Here is a 15,099-nt window from a genome sequence, read left to right as displayed (position 1 = left end):
TTTTTCTTCTTCTTTCGACAAACCGGCCACATCCCACCAAGGCAGGGTGACCCAAAAAGAAAAAAGAAAAAAAGTTTCTCTTTTTAAATTTAGTAAAGTATACAGGAGGAAGAGTTACTAGCCCCTTGATGCCGGCATTTTAGTCACCTCAGTTACAATATTTATGAGTACAAATACAAAACAGTTATTATTACAGAATGAATCTTTATCATTGTATTTCCCATAGTCTCTCTCTTTATAGGGGAGGACATAAAAGGAAAGCAACAAGAAAAAATTATTTAAAAAATTCTCTAGCTTTTCTATATCACTTGTAGTTTTGCAAGCCATTTAAAGTCCCAAAATTTATGAACTGTTTATCACAGGTTTTAAATAACAAAAAGGCACAATACCGTGACTGGAATGATACACAAATAACCCGCACATAAAAGAGAGAAGCTTACGACGACGTTTTGGTCCGACTTGGACCGAAACGTCGTCGTAAGCTTCTCTCTTTTATGTGCGGGTTATTTGTGCACAGGTTTTATTCAGTTCTACAAATCAGTTCCCAAAAACTCACCATCTTTTGTACAATTTATTTACAAAATATTTTTGCATAATCTTCTCTAAGTTCCATTTATTTTTTCCCCATGAATTATTCACTGTCTTCTTTGGCCACTGTATAGTGCATAAACATGTTAGTCAAGTCCTCCTCCTTACTTTAGTCCTAAAATCTCCAACAGTATGTGTTGTGCCTGTAATATTCATATAGCTTTCCAACCTATTTTTAAAGACCACCCATCCCAGGAGCTACACTGGACCACCTGTCCCAGGAGCTGCACTTGACCACCTGTCCCAGGAGCTGCACTTGACCACCTGTCCCAAGAGCTACACTTGACCACCTGTCCCAAGAGCTACACTTGACCACTTGTTCCAGGAACTACACTAGACCACCCATCCCAGGAGCTACACTTGACCATTTGTTCCAGGAGCTACACTAGACCACCTGTCCCAGGAGCTACACTTGACCATTTGTTCCAGGAGCTACACTAGACCACCTGTCCCAGGAGCTACACTTGACCATTTGTTCCAGGAGCTACACTAGACCACCCATCCCAGATGCCCTGTGTAAGCTGTAATTTTTCTATCTGTTCTATTTATGTACTTGACAAAGATCACTTGTGGGTGAAATGTTGTACCAATAAAGTCTTTACTGCCTTAAATGCCTATTTATTGTCCAAACTTTTGTGTATGTTAAGTTACCAATGAGATTGATAAGTTCTATCAATTAAAATTCGCTAATGTAAGTCAGACAGACTGCAAAGAATACCCTCCCACGAATCAAGATAGTGCGTAAGGCTTACATGAATGCAATAATAATATATATATATATATACAGTGGACCCCCGCCTAACGATATTATTTCAATCCAGAAGTCTGTTTGGGTGCCGTTATAGACCGAATTTGTTCCCATAAGAAATATTGTGAATTAGATTAGTCTGTTTCAGACCCCCAAAAATACATCTACAAAAGCACTTACAAAAACACACTTACATAATTGGTCGAGTTGGGAGCTGATCGTTAGGCGGGGGACCACTGTATTCTCAAATACCAGGAAAATGAACAAAATAATAAGGAAAGTAAGTGATGGCATTCAGTTGGATAAACTTACGATATGTAACCATCCAACCCACGTTTTGCTTTCTTGATGACCTCACTAACATCCATGATGAATATTCCAAGTCGCTGAAATAAACATGGAAGGAATTAAAATAACATATAAAGCAAATGCATTATTGAAATAATAGAAAAAGGCAGAAAAGGTATCAACATTAACTTTTAAATTCACAGATGCTTTAAATAATTGGAGTCTAGCAGAACAAGAGGGAGTCAATTAATGAGTTGAAGCCAGTCAGTGAGAGTCAGTAAGTCAGCAACTAAGTCAAAACTATTTTCAGCCATCATATATCCCATATTAATATGTACTAAGAGTTGAATAAATTGCACACTAACAAAAGCACAGGCTTAGATTATACCACAGCCAAATTTGAGAGAGTGTCAAATTAAAAGGACCAATAACCCACATAACTGATTAAATATGTACTACAGCCCATAAAGCACTACATGCTATTACGATGAAAGTTATACAATAGTTCATATCCTAAACAACAGGAAACAAACTGTTATATCACAGCCTTTGTAAATATTAGTTGCAGAGGGAAGTACCATACTAAATCCTGGATCATCTACCAGTCTTAACAGCACTTACCCTACTAATTTTAGGATAGATTTGCCATGAGTTCAAACCTTGCTCAATCCGTGAGATGTATTATCATTAACATAACATATTCATCGTGGCTAGGGAAAAGTTTTTTATTTCCGGTAACCCAACTCTACCTAGCTAATAAGGCTAGTAAATTTATTAAGGTACAGGTACACACCCTCTCTAAAAGTTTCTCCTACTTTAGCATTCAGGTCCCCTACCACAATTACTCTCTCAGTTATGGAAGGAGAAAAGAGAATATGAATGTGTAAATTCAAGAATTATGTGGATTAAAGTAAAGGTTGGATGCGAGAAGTGGGTCATAATAAGCGTGTATGCACCTGGAGAAGAGAGGAATGCAGAGGAGAGAGAGAGATTTTGGGAGATGTTAAGTGAATGTATAGGAGCCTTTGAACCAAGTGAGAGAGTAATTGTGGTAGGGGACCTGAATGCTAAAGTAGGAGAAACTTTTAGAGAGGGTGTGGTAGGTAAGTTTGGGGTGCCAGGTGTAAATGATAATGGGAGCCCTTTGATTGAACTTTGTATAGAAAGGGGTTTAGTTATAGGTAATACATATTTTAAGAAAAAGAGGATAAATAAGTATACACGATATGATGTAGGGCGAAATGACAGTAGTTTGTTGGATTATGTATTGGTAGATAAAAGACTGTTGAGTAGACTTCAGGATGTACATGTTTATAGAGGGGCCACAGATATATCAGATCACTTTCTAGTTGTAGCTACACTGAGAGTAAAAGGTAGATGGGATACAAGGAGAATAGAAGCATCAGGGAAGAGAGAGGTGAAGGTTTATAAACTAAAAGAGGAGGCAGTTAGGGAAAGATATAAACAGCTATTGGAGGATAGATGGGCTAATGAGAGCATAGGCAATGGGGTCGAAGAGGTATGGGGTAGGTTTAAAAATGTAGTGTTAGAGTGTTCAGCAGAAGTTTGTGGTTACAGGAAAGTGGGTGCAGGAGGGAAGAGGAGCGATTGGTGGAATGATGATGTAAAGAGAGTAGTAAGGGAGAAAAAGTTAGCATATGAGAAGTTTTTACAAAGTAGAAGTGATGCAAGGAGGGAAGAGTATATGGAGAAAAAGAGAGAGGTTAAGAGAGTGGTGAAGCAATGTAAAAAGAGAGCAAATGAGAGAGTGGGTGAGATGTTATCAACAAATTTTGTTGAAAATAAGAAAAAGTTTTGGAGTGAGATTAACAAGTTAAGAAAACCTAGAGAACAAATGGATTTGTCAGTTAAAAATAGGAGAGGAGAGTTATTAAATGGAGAGTTAGAGGTATTGGGAAGATGGAGGGAATATTTTGAGGAATTGTTAAATGTTGATGAAGATAGGGAAGCTGTGATTTCGTGTATAGGGCAAGGAGGAATAACATCTTGTAGGAGTGAGGAAGAGCCAGTTGTGAGTGTGGGGGAAGTTCGTGAGGCAGTAGGTAAAATGAAAGGGGGTAAGGCAGCCGGGATTGATGGGATAAAGATAGAAATGTTAAAAGCAGGTGGGGATATAGTTTTGGAGTGGTTGGTGCAATTATTTAATAAATGTATGGAAGAGGGTAAGGTACCTAGGGATTGGCAGAGAGCATGCATAGTTCCTTTGTATAAAGGCAAAGGGGATAAAAGAGAGTGCAAAAATTATAGGGGGATAAGTCTGTTGAGTGTACCTGGTAAAGTGTATGGTAGAGTTATAATTGAAAGAATTAAGAGTAAGACGGAGAATAGGATAGCAGATGAACAAGGAGGCTTTAGGAAAGGTAGGGGGTGTGTGGACCAGGTGTTTACAGTGAAACATATAAGTGAACAGTATTTAGATAAGGCTAAAGAGGTCTTTGTGGCATTTATGGATTTGGAAAAGGCGTATGACAGGGTGGATAGGGGGGCAATGTGGCAGATGTTGCAAGTGTATGGTGTAGGAGGTAGGTTACTGAAAGCAGTGAAGAGTTTTTACGAGGATAGTGAGGCTCAAGTTAGAGTATGTAGGAAAGAGGGAAATTTTTTCCCAGTAAAAGTAGGCCTTAGACAAGGATGTGTGATGTCACCGTGGTTGTTTAATATATTTATAGATGGGGTTGTAAGAGAAGTAAATGCGAGGGTCTTGGCAAGAGGCGTGGAGTTAAAAGATAAAGAATCACACACAAAGTGGGAGTTGTCACAGCTGCTCTTTGCTGATGACACTGTGCTCTTGGGAGATTCTGAAGAGAAGCTGCAGAGATTGGTGGATGAATTTGGTAGGGTGTGCAAAAGAAGAAAATTAAAGGTGAATACAGGAAAGAGTAAGGTTATGAGGATAACAAAAAGATTAGGTGATGAAAGATTGAATATCAGATTGGAGGGAGAGAGTATGGAGGAGGTGAATGTATTCAGATATTTGGGAGTGGACGTGTCAGCGGATGGGTCTATGAAAGATGAGGTGAATCATAGAATTGATGAGGGAAAAAGAGTGAGTGGTGCACTTAGGAGTCTGTGGAGACAAAGAACTTTGTCCTTGGAGGCAAAGAGGGGAATGTATGAGAGTATAGTTTTACCAACGCTCTTATATGGGTGTGAAGCGTGGGTGATGAATGTTGCAGCGAGGAGAAGGCTGGAGGCAGTGGAGATGTCATGTCTGAGGGCAATGTGTGGTGTGAATATAATGCAGAGAATTCGTAGTTTGGAAGTTAGGAGGAGGTGTGGGATTACCAAAACTGTTGTCCAGAGGGCTGAGGAAGGGTTGTTGAGGTGGTTCGGACATGTAGAGAGAATGGAGCGAAACAGAATGACTTCAAGAGTGTATCAGTCTGTAGTGGAAGGAAGGCGGGGTAGGGGTCGGCCTAGGAAGGGTTGGAGGGAGGGGGTAAAGGAGGTTTTGTGTGCGAGGGGCTTGGACTTCCAGCAGGCATGCGTGAGCGTGTTTGATAGGAGTGAATGGAGACAAATGGTTTTTAATACTTGACGTGCTGTTGGAGTGTGAGCAAAGTAACATTTATGAAGGGATTCAGGGAAACCGGCAGGCCGGACTTGAGTCCTGGAGATGGGAAGTACAGTGCCTGCACTCTGAAGGAGGGGTGTTAATGTTGCAGTTTAAAAACTGTAGTGTAAAGCACCCTTCTGGCAAGACAGTGATGGAGTGAATGATGGTGAAAGTTTTTCTTTTTCGGGCCACCCTGCCTTGGTGGGAATCGGCCGGTGTGATAATAAAAAATAAAAAAAAAACCCAAAAAAGTCAGATAAAGTGACTTATTTCCATTGAGATCCTTATAATACTTATTATTTAAACATTAAAAATTAAAACGGCTAAGTCATTCAAATGAGTGAAAATCAATTAGAGTACAATAAAAGGAGATATAATAAGAATAAAGTAAACCGAGTAATTTACATTAACATTAAAGAGGATCAGCTTATAACAACAGGTACACCAATGTTAGCGATACAAGAAATCCCTCACCTCATAGTTTTTGAGGTCAATCAATTTAGATATTATGTCCCCATGAACTCTCCATATAACAGTGTCCAGAATGGCATCTTGTATTCTGGGGTACATCACACCATCTAATAAGACATGTTATGTACTGGATCCTATGATTGTTTCAAAGATCTTACTTGCATATGTGAGTGTTGTTCCTTGTGACTGTATTAACTCGTCTTTTCAGGATGGAATTTTTCCACATACACACATGACAAACATTATAAATACATATATACATACACACCACACCACGAGCGGGGTTAGAACCCATGATCAGAGTCATAAAACTCCAGACTGACGCGGGTTCTAACCCCACCCATGGTATGGTTTATTTGCAATCGTGTCATTATTTCGTGAGTCATATACATGTACACATTACATACATACACACACATTACATACATACATGCACATATGCATACATTACATACACACATACATACATTACATACACACATACATACATTACATACACACATACATACATTACATACACACATACATACATTACATACACACATACATACATTACATACACACATACATACATTACATACATACATACATACCTTACATACATACATTACACACACACATACATACATTACATACACACATACATACATTACATACACACATACATACATTACATACACACATACATACATTACATACACACACACATACATTACATACACACATACATACATTACATACACACATACATACATTACATACATACATACCTTACATACATACATTACACACATACATACATTACATACATACACACATACATACATTACATACATACATACATACATACATACCTTACATACATACATTACACACACACATACATACATTACATACATACACACATACATACATTACATACACATACATACATTACATACACACATACATACCTTACATACACACACATACCTTACATACACACACACATACATTACATACACACATACATACATTACATACACACATACATACATTACATACACACATACATACATTACATACACACATACATACATTACATACATACATACATACCTTACATACATACATTACACACACACATACATACATTACATACACACATACATACATTACATACACACATACATACATTACATACACACACACATACCTTACATACACACACACATACATTACATACACACATACATACATTACATACACACATACATACATTACATACATACATTACATACACACATACATACATTACATACATACATTCATATATTACATTCATACATTTTACACATACATTACATACACGTATAATTATACAGTTATGTGTACCTGTGCCTTAATAATCTTACACTACAAAAACATGATGCAACTTATATCTGGATATCTGGAGGATATCTGGAGAGAGTTCCGGGGGTCAACGCCCCCGCGGCCCGGTCTGAGACCAGGCCTCCTGGTGGATCAGAGCCTGATCAACCAGGCTGTTGCTGCTGGCTGCACGCAAACCAACATACGAGCCACAGCCCGGCTGATCCGGAACTGACTTTAGGTGCTTGTCCAGTGCCAGCTTGAAGACTGCCAGGGGTCTGTTGGTAATCCCCCTTATGTGTGCTGGGAGGCAGTTGAACAGTCTCGGGCCCCTGACACTTATTGTATGGTCTCTTAACGTGCTAGTGACACCCCTGCTTTTCATTGGGGGGATGTTGCATCGTCTGCCAAGTCTTTTGCTTTTGTAATGAGTGATTTTCGTGTGCAAGTTCGGTACTAGTCCCTCTAGGATTTTCCAGGTGTATATAATCATGTATCTCTCCCGCCTGCGTTCCAGGGAATACAGGTTTAGGAACCTCAAGCGCTCCCAATAATTGAGGTGTTTTATCTCCGTTATGCGCGCCGTGAAGGTTCTCTGTACATTTTCTAGGTCAGCAACTTCACCTGCCTTGAAAGGTGCTGTTAGAGTGCAGCAATATTCCAGCCTAGATAGAACAAGTGACCTGAAGAGTGTCATCATGGGCTTGGCCTCCCTAGCTGACACCAATCACACTTATTAACACTTATACACGTACATGACAAGTTTAATAAAGGTGAACTATAGTTAAATATAGACTATTATTACATGTGTCTACAATGGTTGTATTAAGTGCATAATTTACAGTAATTAGAGTAATTACATAGCTTAACCCAAGGTAACCTAAGATATATTAAATTTAATCCAAAGAAATGTGATTACCCTTAATAATTAGCGTAAATAGGAAGTATTTATATAGGTTACTGTCACTGTAAATAAATATATATAAAGCCACGTTTGTTCATGGCAAATAAGTATTTTATTTTTTTATTTTAGTCAGGTGACAAGAGGGAGGAAAGTGTAAAATTAAACCCCATTTACTGGCCTTAATCACCATTATTACACCTTATATACGACTATAACTCACGATCCTGGCATTGTGGGCTACAGTAGCCGCTTGTATAGTGATAATCAGTAGTAATGTAGGTAATTACCGAGTAATTATTGGTCAGAGAAAAGCTGTGGACGTCATAATGTTATGACCGCGACACCTGGCACTAGCAACCCTCTGTCTCAACCCTCACACTGACACTGACTTCCTCTTCTTTATTTATATTATATCACCTTCATGTGGCTTATGAAACATGTTATATGCCTGTATACTAATATAATATACTTGAAGTATTTTATTATAGGTGAAACATTTCCAAAAGTGCAGCAACGTCTTGTGTATATGACATAATATTTGTATTTGAATTTGTATATATCCTGTGTGACACTGACTTTAGCTTTACCCTCACAGCATTCATATATATGTTAACATAAACTTGTCTTATATCCTGTGTTTCATATTTCTCAAATTAACCAACAACCAAGAATTACTATATTATAACCAACACAAATTTAAGATACTTCGCAGGTTTCACAAAGCATCAAAATAAACTATTATTGTTTCAAAGTTATATTTATCTAACTTTAATAGTCTAATTGACAGTTAAGACAACAAAAAAAAACACAGAGCACGTAATATTACACAACATCCCGAGAGAAAGTTACATAAAAATGAATTAACATACAATATAATATAACAATAAGGAAGAGACATCTGGGACAATTATTTCTAAGATTCATAGCCAATTTTCTCTAATATTTAGTTGAGAGAGTTCCCTTAACTCGCCCAATATCTTTATTTTTAAATGTAATCAAACTATCCATAATCTGGAAAAATAGTCATTGCTTGTGTAAATTTTTATTTTGGGAGATACTATTAGCAAAAATCATAACTTTATTTTGGCTTGAATGTCTCGTGTTAGCCAATCAACGGTTAGTTTTGAGTCCCGTGACTCATCTGGCCAATCACAGCAGCGTAAACAAAATACATCCAATGTAAACATAAACACATCAAGTGTAAACAAAACGCATCTAATGTAAACAAAACGCATCAATTGTAAACAAAACACGTAGAATGTAAATGAAAGTGTAAACAAAATGTAAAGAATGTAAATAAAAACACATGGAATATAAAACTACATGGAATGTAAACAAAAATCCTGTAAACAAAGACTCATGAAGTACACATAATAATCTGTAAAGTCAATAAAGACTAATTTTATTGAGAATTTTTATTAATAATATTTTGTGTCAGTGGTCTCTGTTGTTGTTGTTGAGTCACGTGTGTGTGTTATGCTCTAAAAAAGGGAAATATTGTTACAATACTTGGGGGAAAGGGGGGCCTGCCCGGGGCAAACACTAAATTTTCCTTTTAAAATAATGTAGAAATGGCAGAGAGGTTTGAAGATATAACAAAGGAGAAATTAAAAATTTATTCAATTTTGTTGGATAACCGGGGGCAAAAAATGAAAATTTCCTGCGACAGTGATTAGATACAGAATGCCCTTTTTCCAGATGAGCGGATCCAGGCGAGAAGGGAGAAGCAGATTTTCCCTTTCCCTTTTTTGAATTTTTTTCTACAGCCCCCGATCAAAACTACCCCTAAAAACCCCTCGAGCACAATATTGATACTGAAACCCCACGTTTAAAACACCCAAACCCCATCCCAAGGACTATATGGGCAGAATCATCATAAAAAAAGGTTCCAGGTAACCCTTTACAATGTTTTTGAAAAGAACAAAAAGCCCCTTTGGGATGAACACGCCCCCCCAAATCTTTTAGTTTTTGACTACTATTCAATCTAAGGAGAATTTTGAACGTCTAGAACGTATTTTATCGCTTCAAACCTCCTTTGTAGAAGCCCAGAGAAAGTTAAAAAGGGAGAATTTTGAACGTGAATCTTTGCTTTATGAACGGGAAGTACTGAGGAAGAAAAGAGAATCTAGTAATATGTATACAATCCCTTCATTTGACCTTGGTAAAGCAGCCTCTTTGATGCCTAAATTTACGGAGGATAATTTAGATTCATTTTTTGAAGCATTCGAAAATCAGGCGAAGGTGATGCAATGGCCTCCTAAATATTGGGCTGCTTTAATACATTCATCTTTAATAGGAAAAGCCCAAACCATAACTGCCAACTTACCTTTTGAACAATATTCTGATTATACTCAGGTAAAAGATTGTCTTCTGAAAGCTTATGATTTATTACCTGTCAGTTATTTGAAAATGTTTAGAACTCTGAAGAAATATCCTCAGCAGTCTTGGGTGGACTTTGCCAGGGAAAAGCTCTCTGCTTTCGAGCGTTGGCGTAGGGCCGCGGGAGCCGCCTCAGTCGAGTCACTTTCCCAGCTGATGTTGCATGAAGATCTTTTTAAATATTTTCCAGAGAGGGTGCATACTTATCTTTTGACATTTCCCACTACTAACTTGTTAGATACTGCTGCCCACGCAGATCACTTTGAAATTTCCCATGCTATAACCACAGAAATGTCTAAGGCCCCGGAAAAGAAATCTACCTCCCAAGGTTTTAGTTCAAGATTGACGGCTAGGAAAGCTCCAGCTGGCGAACCTTTGAAGGTGTATTCAGACAAAAAACAGGTGACAAACGGCTCTTTCTCCAGACAGTATCCTAAAGATCAATTACCACTGTGCCTTTTTTGTAAAAAGTTAGGTCATAGACAGTCCCAGTGTTGGCATAAACAGCGGGATGATAAAACCCAACCAAGAGGGAGGTATCCTACCCAGGTAATAAATTCCTCTCGGAAGTATGAAACTCGGGATGATGAATCTCTACCTTTTCAGGCCTCCTCTAGCAGACCGTCTAATAGATGACTTTACCACGACAGTGCTTCAGAAGAAAAGGTCCGAGTAGCTATGGAACCCTACTTTTCCCAGGGGAAGTTCGGACTCTGTAAAGAGAGGTTAGTAAATATCACTACCTTTCGAGATACTGGCAGCTATCTCTCTTTATTAAGATCAAACCTGGTAAAGTTACCTACTAGTAGAGAACCCCGGCTAGACGTATTATTAGAGGCTTACGGAGGCACAATAATAAAGGTCCCTATTATAAGGATTTATGTAGAACTGCCTGGATATGTAGGCTGGATCAATGTGGGACTTTCAGATAAACCTTTCCCCATTGCCGGCGTGGATCTATTAATCGGGAACGAAATTGATCAATTGGAGATACCCAGAGAGCCTCTGGTTTTAGATAATCCTTGTGATGTAAATTATGCCTTAGAAGCCTCTGAGGCAGGGCTAGATTTATTTCCCCTTAATGTGGTCACCAGAGCCATGGCTAAGAACTCTAACAATTTGGATATTCAACAGCCTTTAGAAATGTCCGATGAATTAGGTTTGAACTTCCTGTTTAGCGAAGCAATTCAGTCGAGACCCACAGGTGACAAAGTTTTACCAGTCCCTGCGGACCTAGCTAGAAAATGTAATAAAGAAGAATTTCTTATAGCTCTAAAGGACGATAAAAGTTTAACCAATAAGGATAAAGAGGAAGGTTACCTTTTAGATGAAGACGGTTTTCTTTGGAAGAGAAATAATGATAATGATTTGAGTTCAAAAGGAAACTTGTTAGTGGTGCCATCGTCCTTACGTAATATGGTATTTGAACTAGCACATGATAATCCACTGGGAGGTCATTTAGGGTCTCGTAAGACAGAGAAAAAGATAAGGAAATATTTTTTTTGGCCTCAGATGAGGACTTATATTGCTGACAAACTACGGAAATGCCACGTTTGTCAAATAATAGGCAAAACGGCGCACAATCCCGCGTCTGCCCCTTTACTTCCAATAAAATGTCCTGAAGAACCTTTTGAAAGATTAGTTATTGATTGTGTAGGACCGTTGCCCCGCACAAAAAGGGGTAACCAGTATATCTTCACCATCATAGATATGGCAACTCGGTATCCTGATGCTATCCCAATGTCCAAAATTAATTCCAGAAATATAGTAAGAGCTTTAATACGCTTCTTTGCTCAAGTAGGCATACCACGTGAAATTCAATCTGACCAAGGTTCTAATTTTACGTCTAAGGTTTTTAAAGAGGCTATGTCTCGATTAGGAGTAAGACAGATCCTCTCTACAGCATATCATCCCCAGTCACAAGGAGTGCTAGAAAGATTCCACCAAACCCTTAAATCTACTTTACGTGCTTACTGTGAGCAATATTCTCGTGAATGGGACGAAGGTTTACCCTTTCTTCTCTTCGCCCTCCGTGAAGCTGAACAAGAAAGTACTAAATACTCTCCATTTGACTTGATTTTTGGACATCAGGTGCGAGGACCCCTAGCCATATTACGAGATTCTTGGATAGGGAAGAGAGGACCTCTTCATCCCAGTCCTCTACTTTGGAAAGAACCTCTCTCCAAATTAAAAAGCTTAGCTGCCGTGAATCTGTCAGAAGCTCAAGCCAAAATGAAGAAATCTTATGACCAAAAGGCTAAATCTCGTTCATTCTCTCCGAATGAATTAGTGTTAGTTAAAAACTTAATTCCAGGACATTCTTTAAAACCTAGATATTTGGGGCCATATGAAATAGTAGACAAAGAAAATGAGGTGAATTATCTGGTCCGTGAACCAGGACGTCGTAAGAAAATTAAGAGGTATCACATAGATAACTTAAAGAAGTACGAGTCTAGCCTTCTCCCTACTATTATTACCTCTATTCAACCTACATCCACTGAAATAAGGAATGACACTGTAAGGGAAGTAAGAGAATTTAGACTACATAATTCTGAAGTTTTAAAAGAACTAGACCATTTCCTGGAAGTTCTTCCTACCTCCCAAAAATCTCAAATCAAAGAGTTAATCACTAAATATAACTCCATCTTCAAAGATATTCCTACTCCTTGTACATTAGGTTTCCACGATATTGAATTGTTAGAAGATAGTCCAATAAAGCAATCCCCTTACCGGGTCTCTCCTGCTAAGCAAGAATTAATTCAACAAGAAATAAATACATTACTGGAATATAATTTGATAGAACCCAGTTGGACACCTTGGGCCTCTCCCTGTTTATTGGTCCCAAAACCCGATGGTACCGTACGCCTTTGCACGGATTACCGTAAAGTAAATTCAGTCACCAAACCAGATGGGTTTCCATTACCAAGGATTGATGATTTAATAGATGCTGTAGCCGATGCCAACTTTGTGACCAGATTAGACTTGCTGAGAGGGTATTACCAGGTGCCGTTAACTCCTAGGGCCCAAGAGATTTCCGGGTTCGTAGTTAAGAACGGACTATTTACGTATAAGGTTGTGCCTTTCGGCTTGTGTAACGCCGCCTCCTCTTTCCAGAGAATTATGAACATTTTAGTCCAACCCTTAGAAGGTGTAGAGGCATACTTAGACGACCTGGTGGTTTTTAGTGATGACTGGCAGTCTCATTTAGAAAGATTAGAGCAACTACTGAAAGCATTGCAGAAATACAATTTCACTGTAAATTTACAAAAATGTGACTTTGGTAAAGCCCAGATTAAATATCTCGGTTTTAAAATAGGGAAGGGACTAGTAGCCCCCGACCAATTAAAGGTCCAAGCTATTTTAAATTTCCCGTCTCCTCAAGACAGGAAAGCCCTCCAACGATTTTTGGGGATGGCTACTTATTACAGGCGTTTTTGCCCAAACTTTGCTCAAGTTGCCTCCCCCCTGACTAGATTGACCAGTCCTAAATATAAATTTAATTGGGACGAGAATTGTGAACAAGCTTTTAAACGTTTAAAACGTTTCCTTTCCTCTGCCCCAGTATTGCGTGCACCCAATTTCCAAATTCCTTTCACCCTCCATGTTGATGCCAGTGATGTAGCTATAGGTGCTGTCTTATTGCAATCCTTCCAAAACGGTAATATTCTACATCCAATATGTTATTTTTCCTATAAATTGAAAGAATATCAAAGATCTTATTCAACTATAGAAAAAGAAGCCCTGGCTTTAGTGTTGTCCTTAGAACACTTTGACGTATACCTCGGTTATACTCCTCATGTGATAAATATTTACTCAGACCATAATCCTCTAACTTTCATAAATTCTATGAAATCAAAAAATGTTAGAATATTACGCTGGGCTTTAAGGATCCAACCTTACCGGATCTCCATTTTTCACATAAAGGGTTCGAGCAACGTGTTAGCCGATGCTCTCTCTCGCTCCTAATATGGCTTAACTACGGAAATTCTTTGCAGTCAAGCAGTTTCTGGACCAGTTCTAGCAAGTGGATGACTAACCTTGGAATGATGTACCTCCATCCCTATACCAGCTGGTTGGTTTCTTCTACTCCATCAGCATCTTAAACGCCGAGATATTTGCTTGTGGGCCGGGGTGTCATGCCCCTATGGTTAACCTTCCTTTAATATTACATTGCGGTCATTTCCTTTAATAGCTAAATTGGAAATGAACGTCCTTGTATTATTAAGATTAATTCTTATTAACAATTATAATTTATGTAACATGGCCATGATAAGTTTAATTGGAGCTATAGTAACCTGCCTGCCGCCCGGTGTGTAGTTAGCCGTGATGTTCGATGGTTATACCCCCCCCTTCCCCCCCCCCCCCTTTATGTTCAACTACTCTACTGAGTGTTGGTGAGTCACGTGACCCACTTTACCTGTATGCTCAAGGTTGAGGGACGAGCAGTGAAGAAGTAGCAGCCAACGAGAACACTCCTGCTCGTCTCTGGTAACTGGCCAAGATTTATTAGCCGGCCTGGACATATTCTGTTTTATTCTGACTGCTTCCAATTGGGAAACAAGACTTTAATGTATAAAGTAATCTCCATTTATATATATGTTATATCTAGGATATCCTCCTAATCCTCTGTTTTGAAAGCCTTATGTATATGTTGGATACTACAGAAGAAACATATATTCTTAACTTATATACGATAATTCGTATATTATAACTGGCTTTTGTTATATTATGAATATACTTAATTAAAATTAGGCATTCCGGAGGATCATTATTATTACCCTAACCTCTCTGACC

The 15,099-nt window shown here is 38.4% G+C and overlaps 1 protein-coding gene across 7 annotated transcripts in view; it reads right to left on the bottom strand.

Annotated features, from left to right (window-relative positions):
* The window catches only part of LOC128686977 (uncharacterized protein KIAA2013 homolog), a 52,800-nt gene extending 44,502 nt beyond the window's left edge, over nt 1–8,298 (bottom strand). For 6 of the 7 annotated variants that reach the window (XR_008406759.2, XM_053774310.2, XM_053774311.2 and 3 more), the window contains exons 1-2: nt 8,214–8,298; nt 1,649–1,722 (exon numbers count right to left, since the gene is read on the bottom strand). Coding sequence is in view for 5 of the 7 variants with exons in the window: in XM_053774310.2 (XP_053630285.1) it covers nt 1,649–1,704 (56 nt within the window). In the remaining 2 variants the exon portion in view is untranslated. Of the gene's footprint in view, nt 1–1,648; nt 1,723–8,213 lie in introns of those variants that run through there. The other variant, XM_070082665.1, reaches the window with a different exon arrangement.
* Between the last annotated feature and the right edge of the window lie 6,801 nt (nt 8,299–15,099).

This window comes from Cherax quadricarinatus, chromosome 7 (assembly GCF_038502225.1).
Source record: "Cherax quadricarinatus isolate ZL_2023a chromosome 7, ASM3850222v1, whole genome shotgun sequence".
Classification (NCBI taxonomy): Eukaryota; Metazoa; Arthropoda; class Malacostraca; order Decapoda; family Parastacidae; genus Cherax; species Cherax quadricarinatus.
The sequence above is the reverse complement of the archived record's forward strand: the minus strand, read 5'-3'. Positions and strand labels throughout refer to the sequence as shown.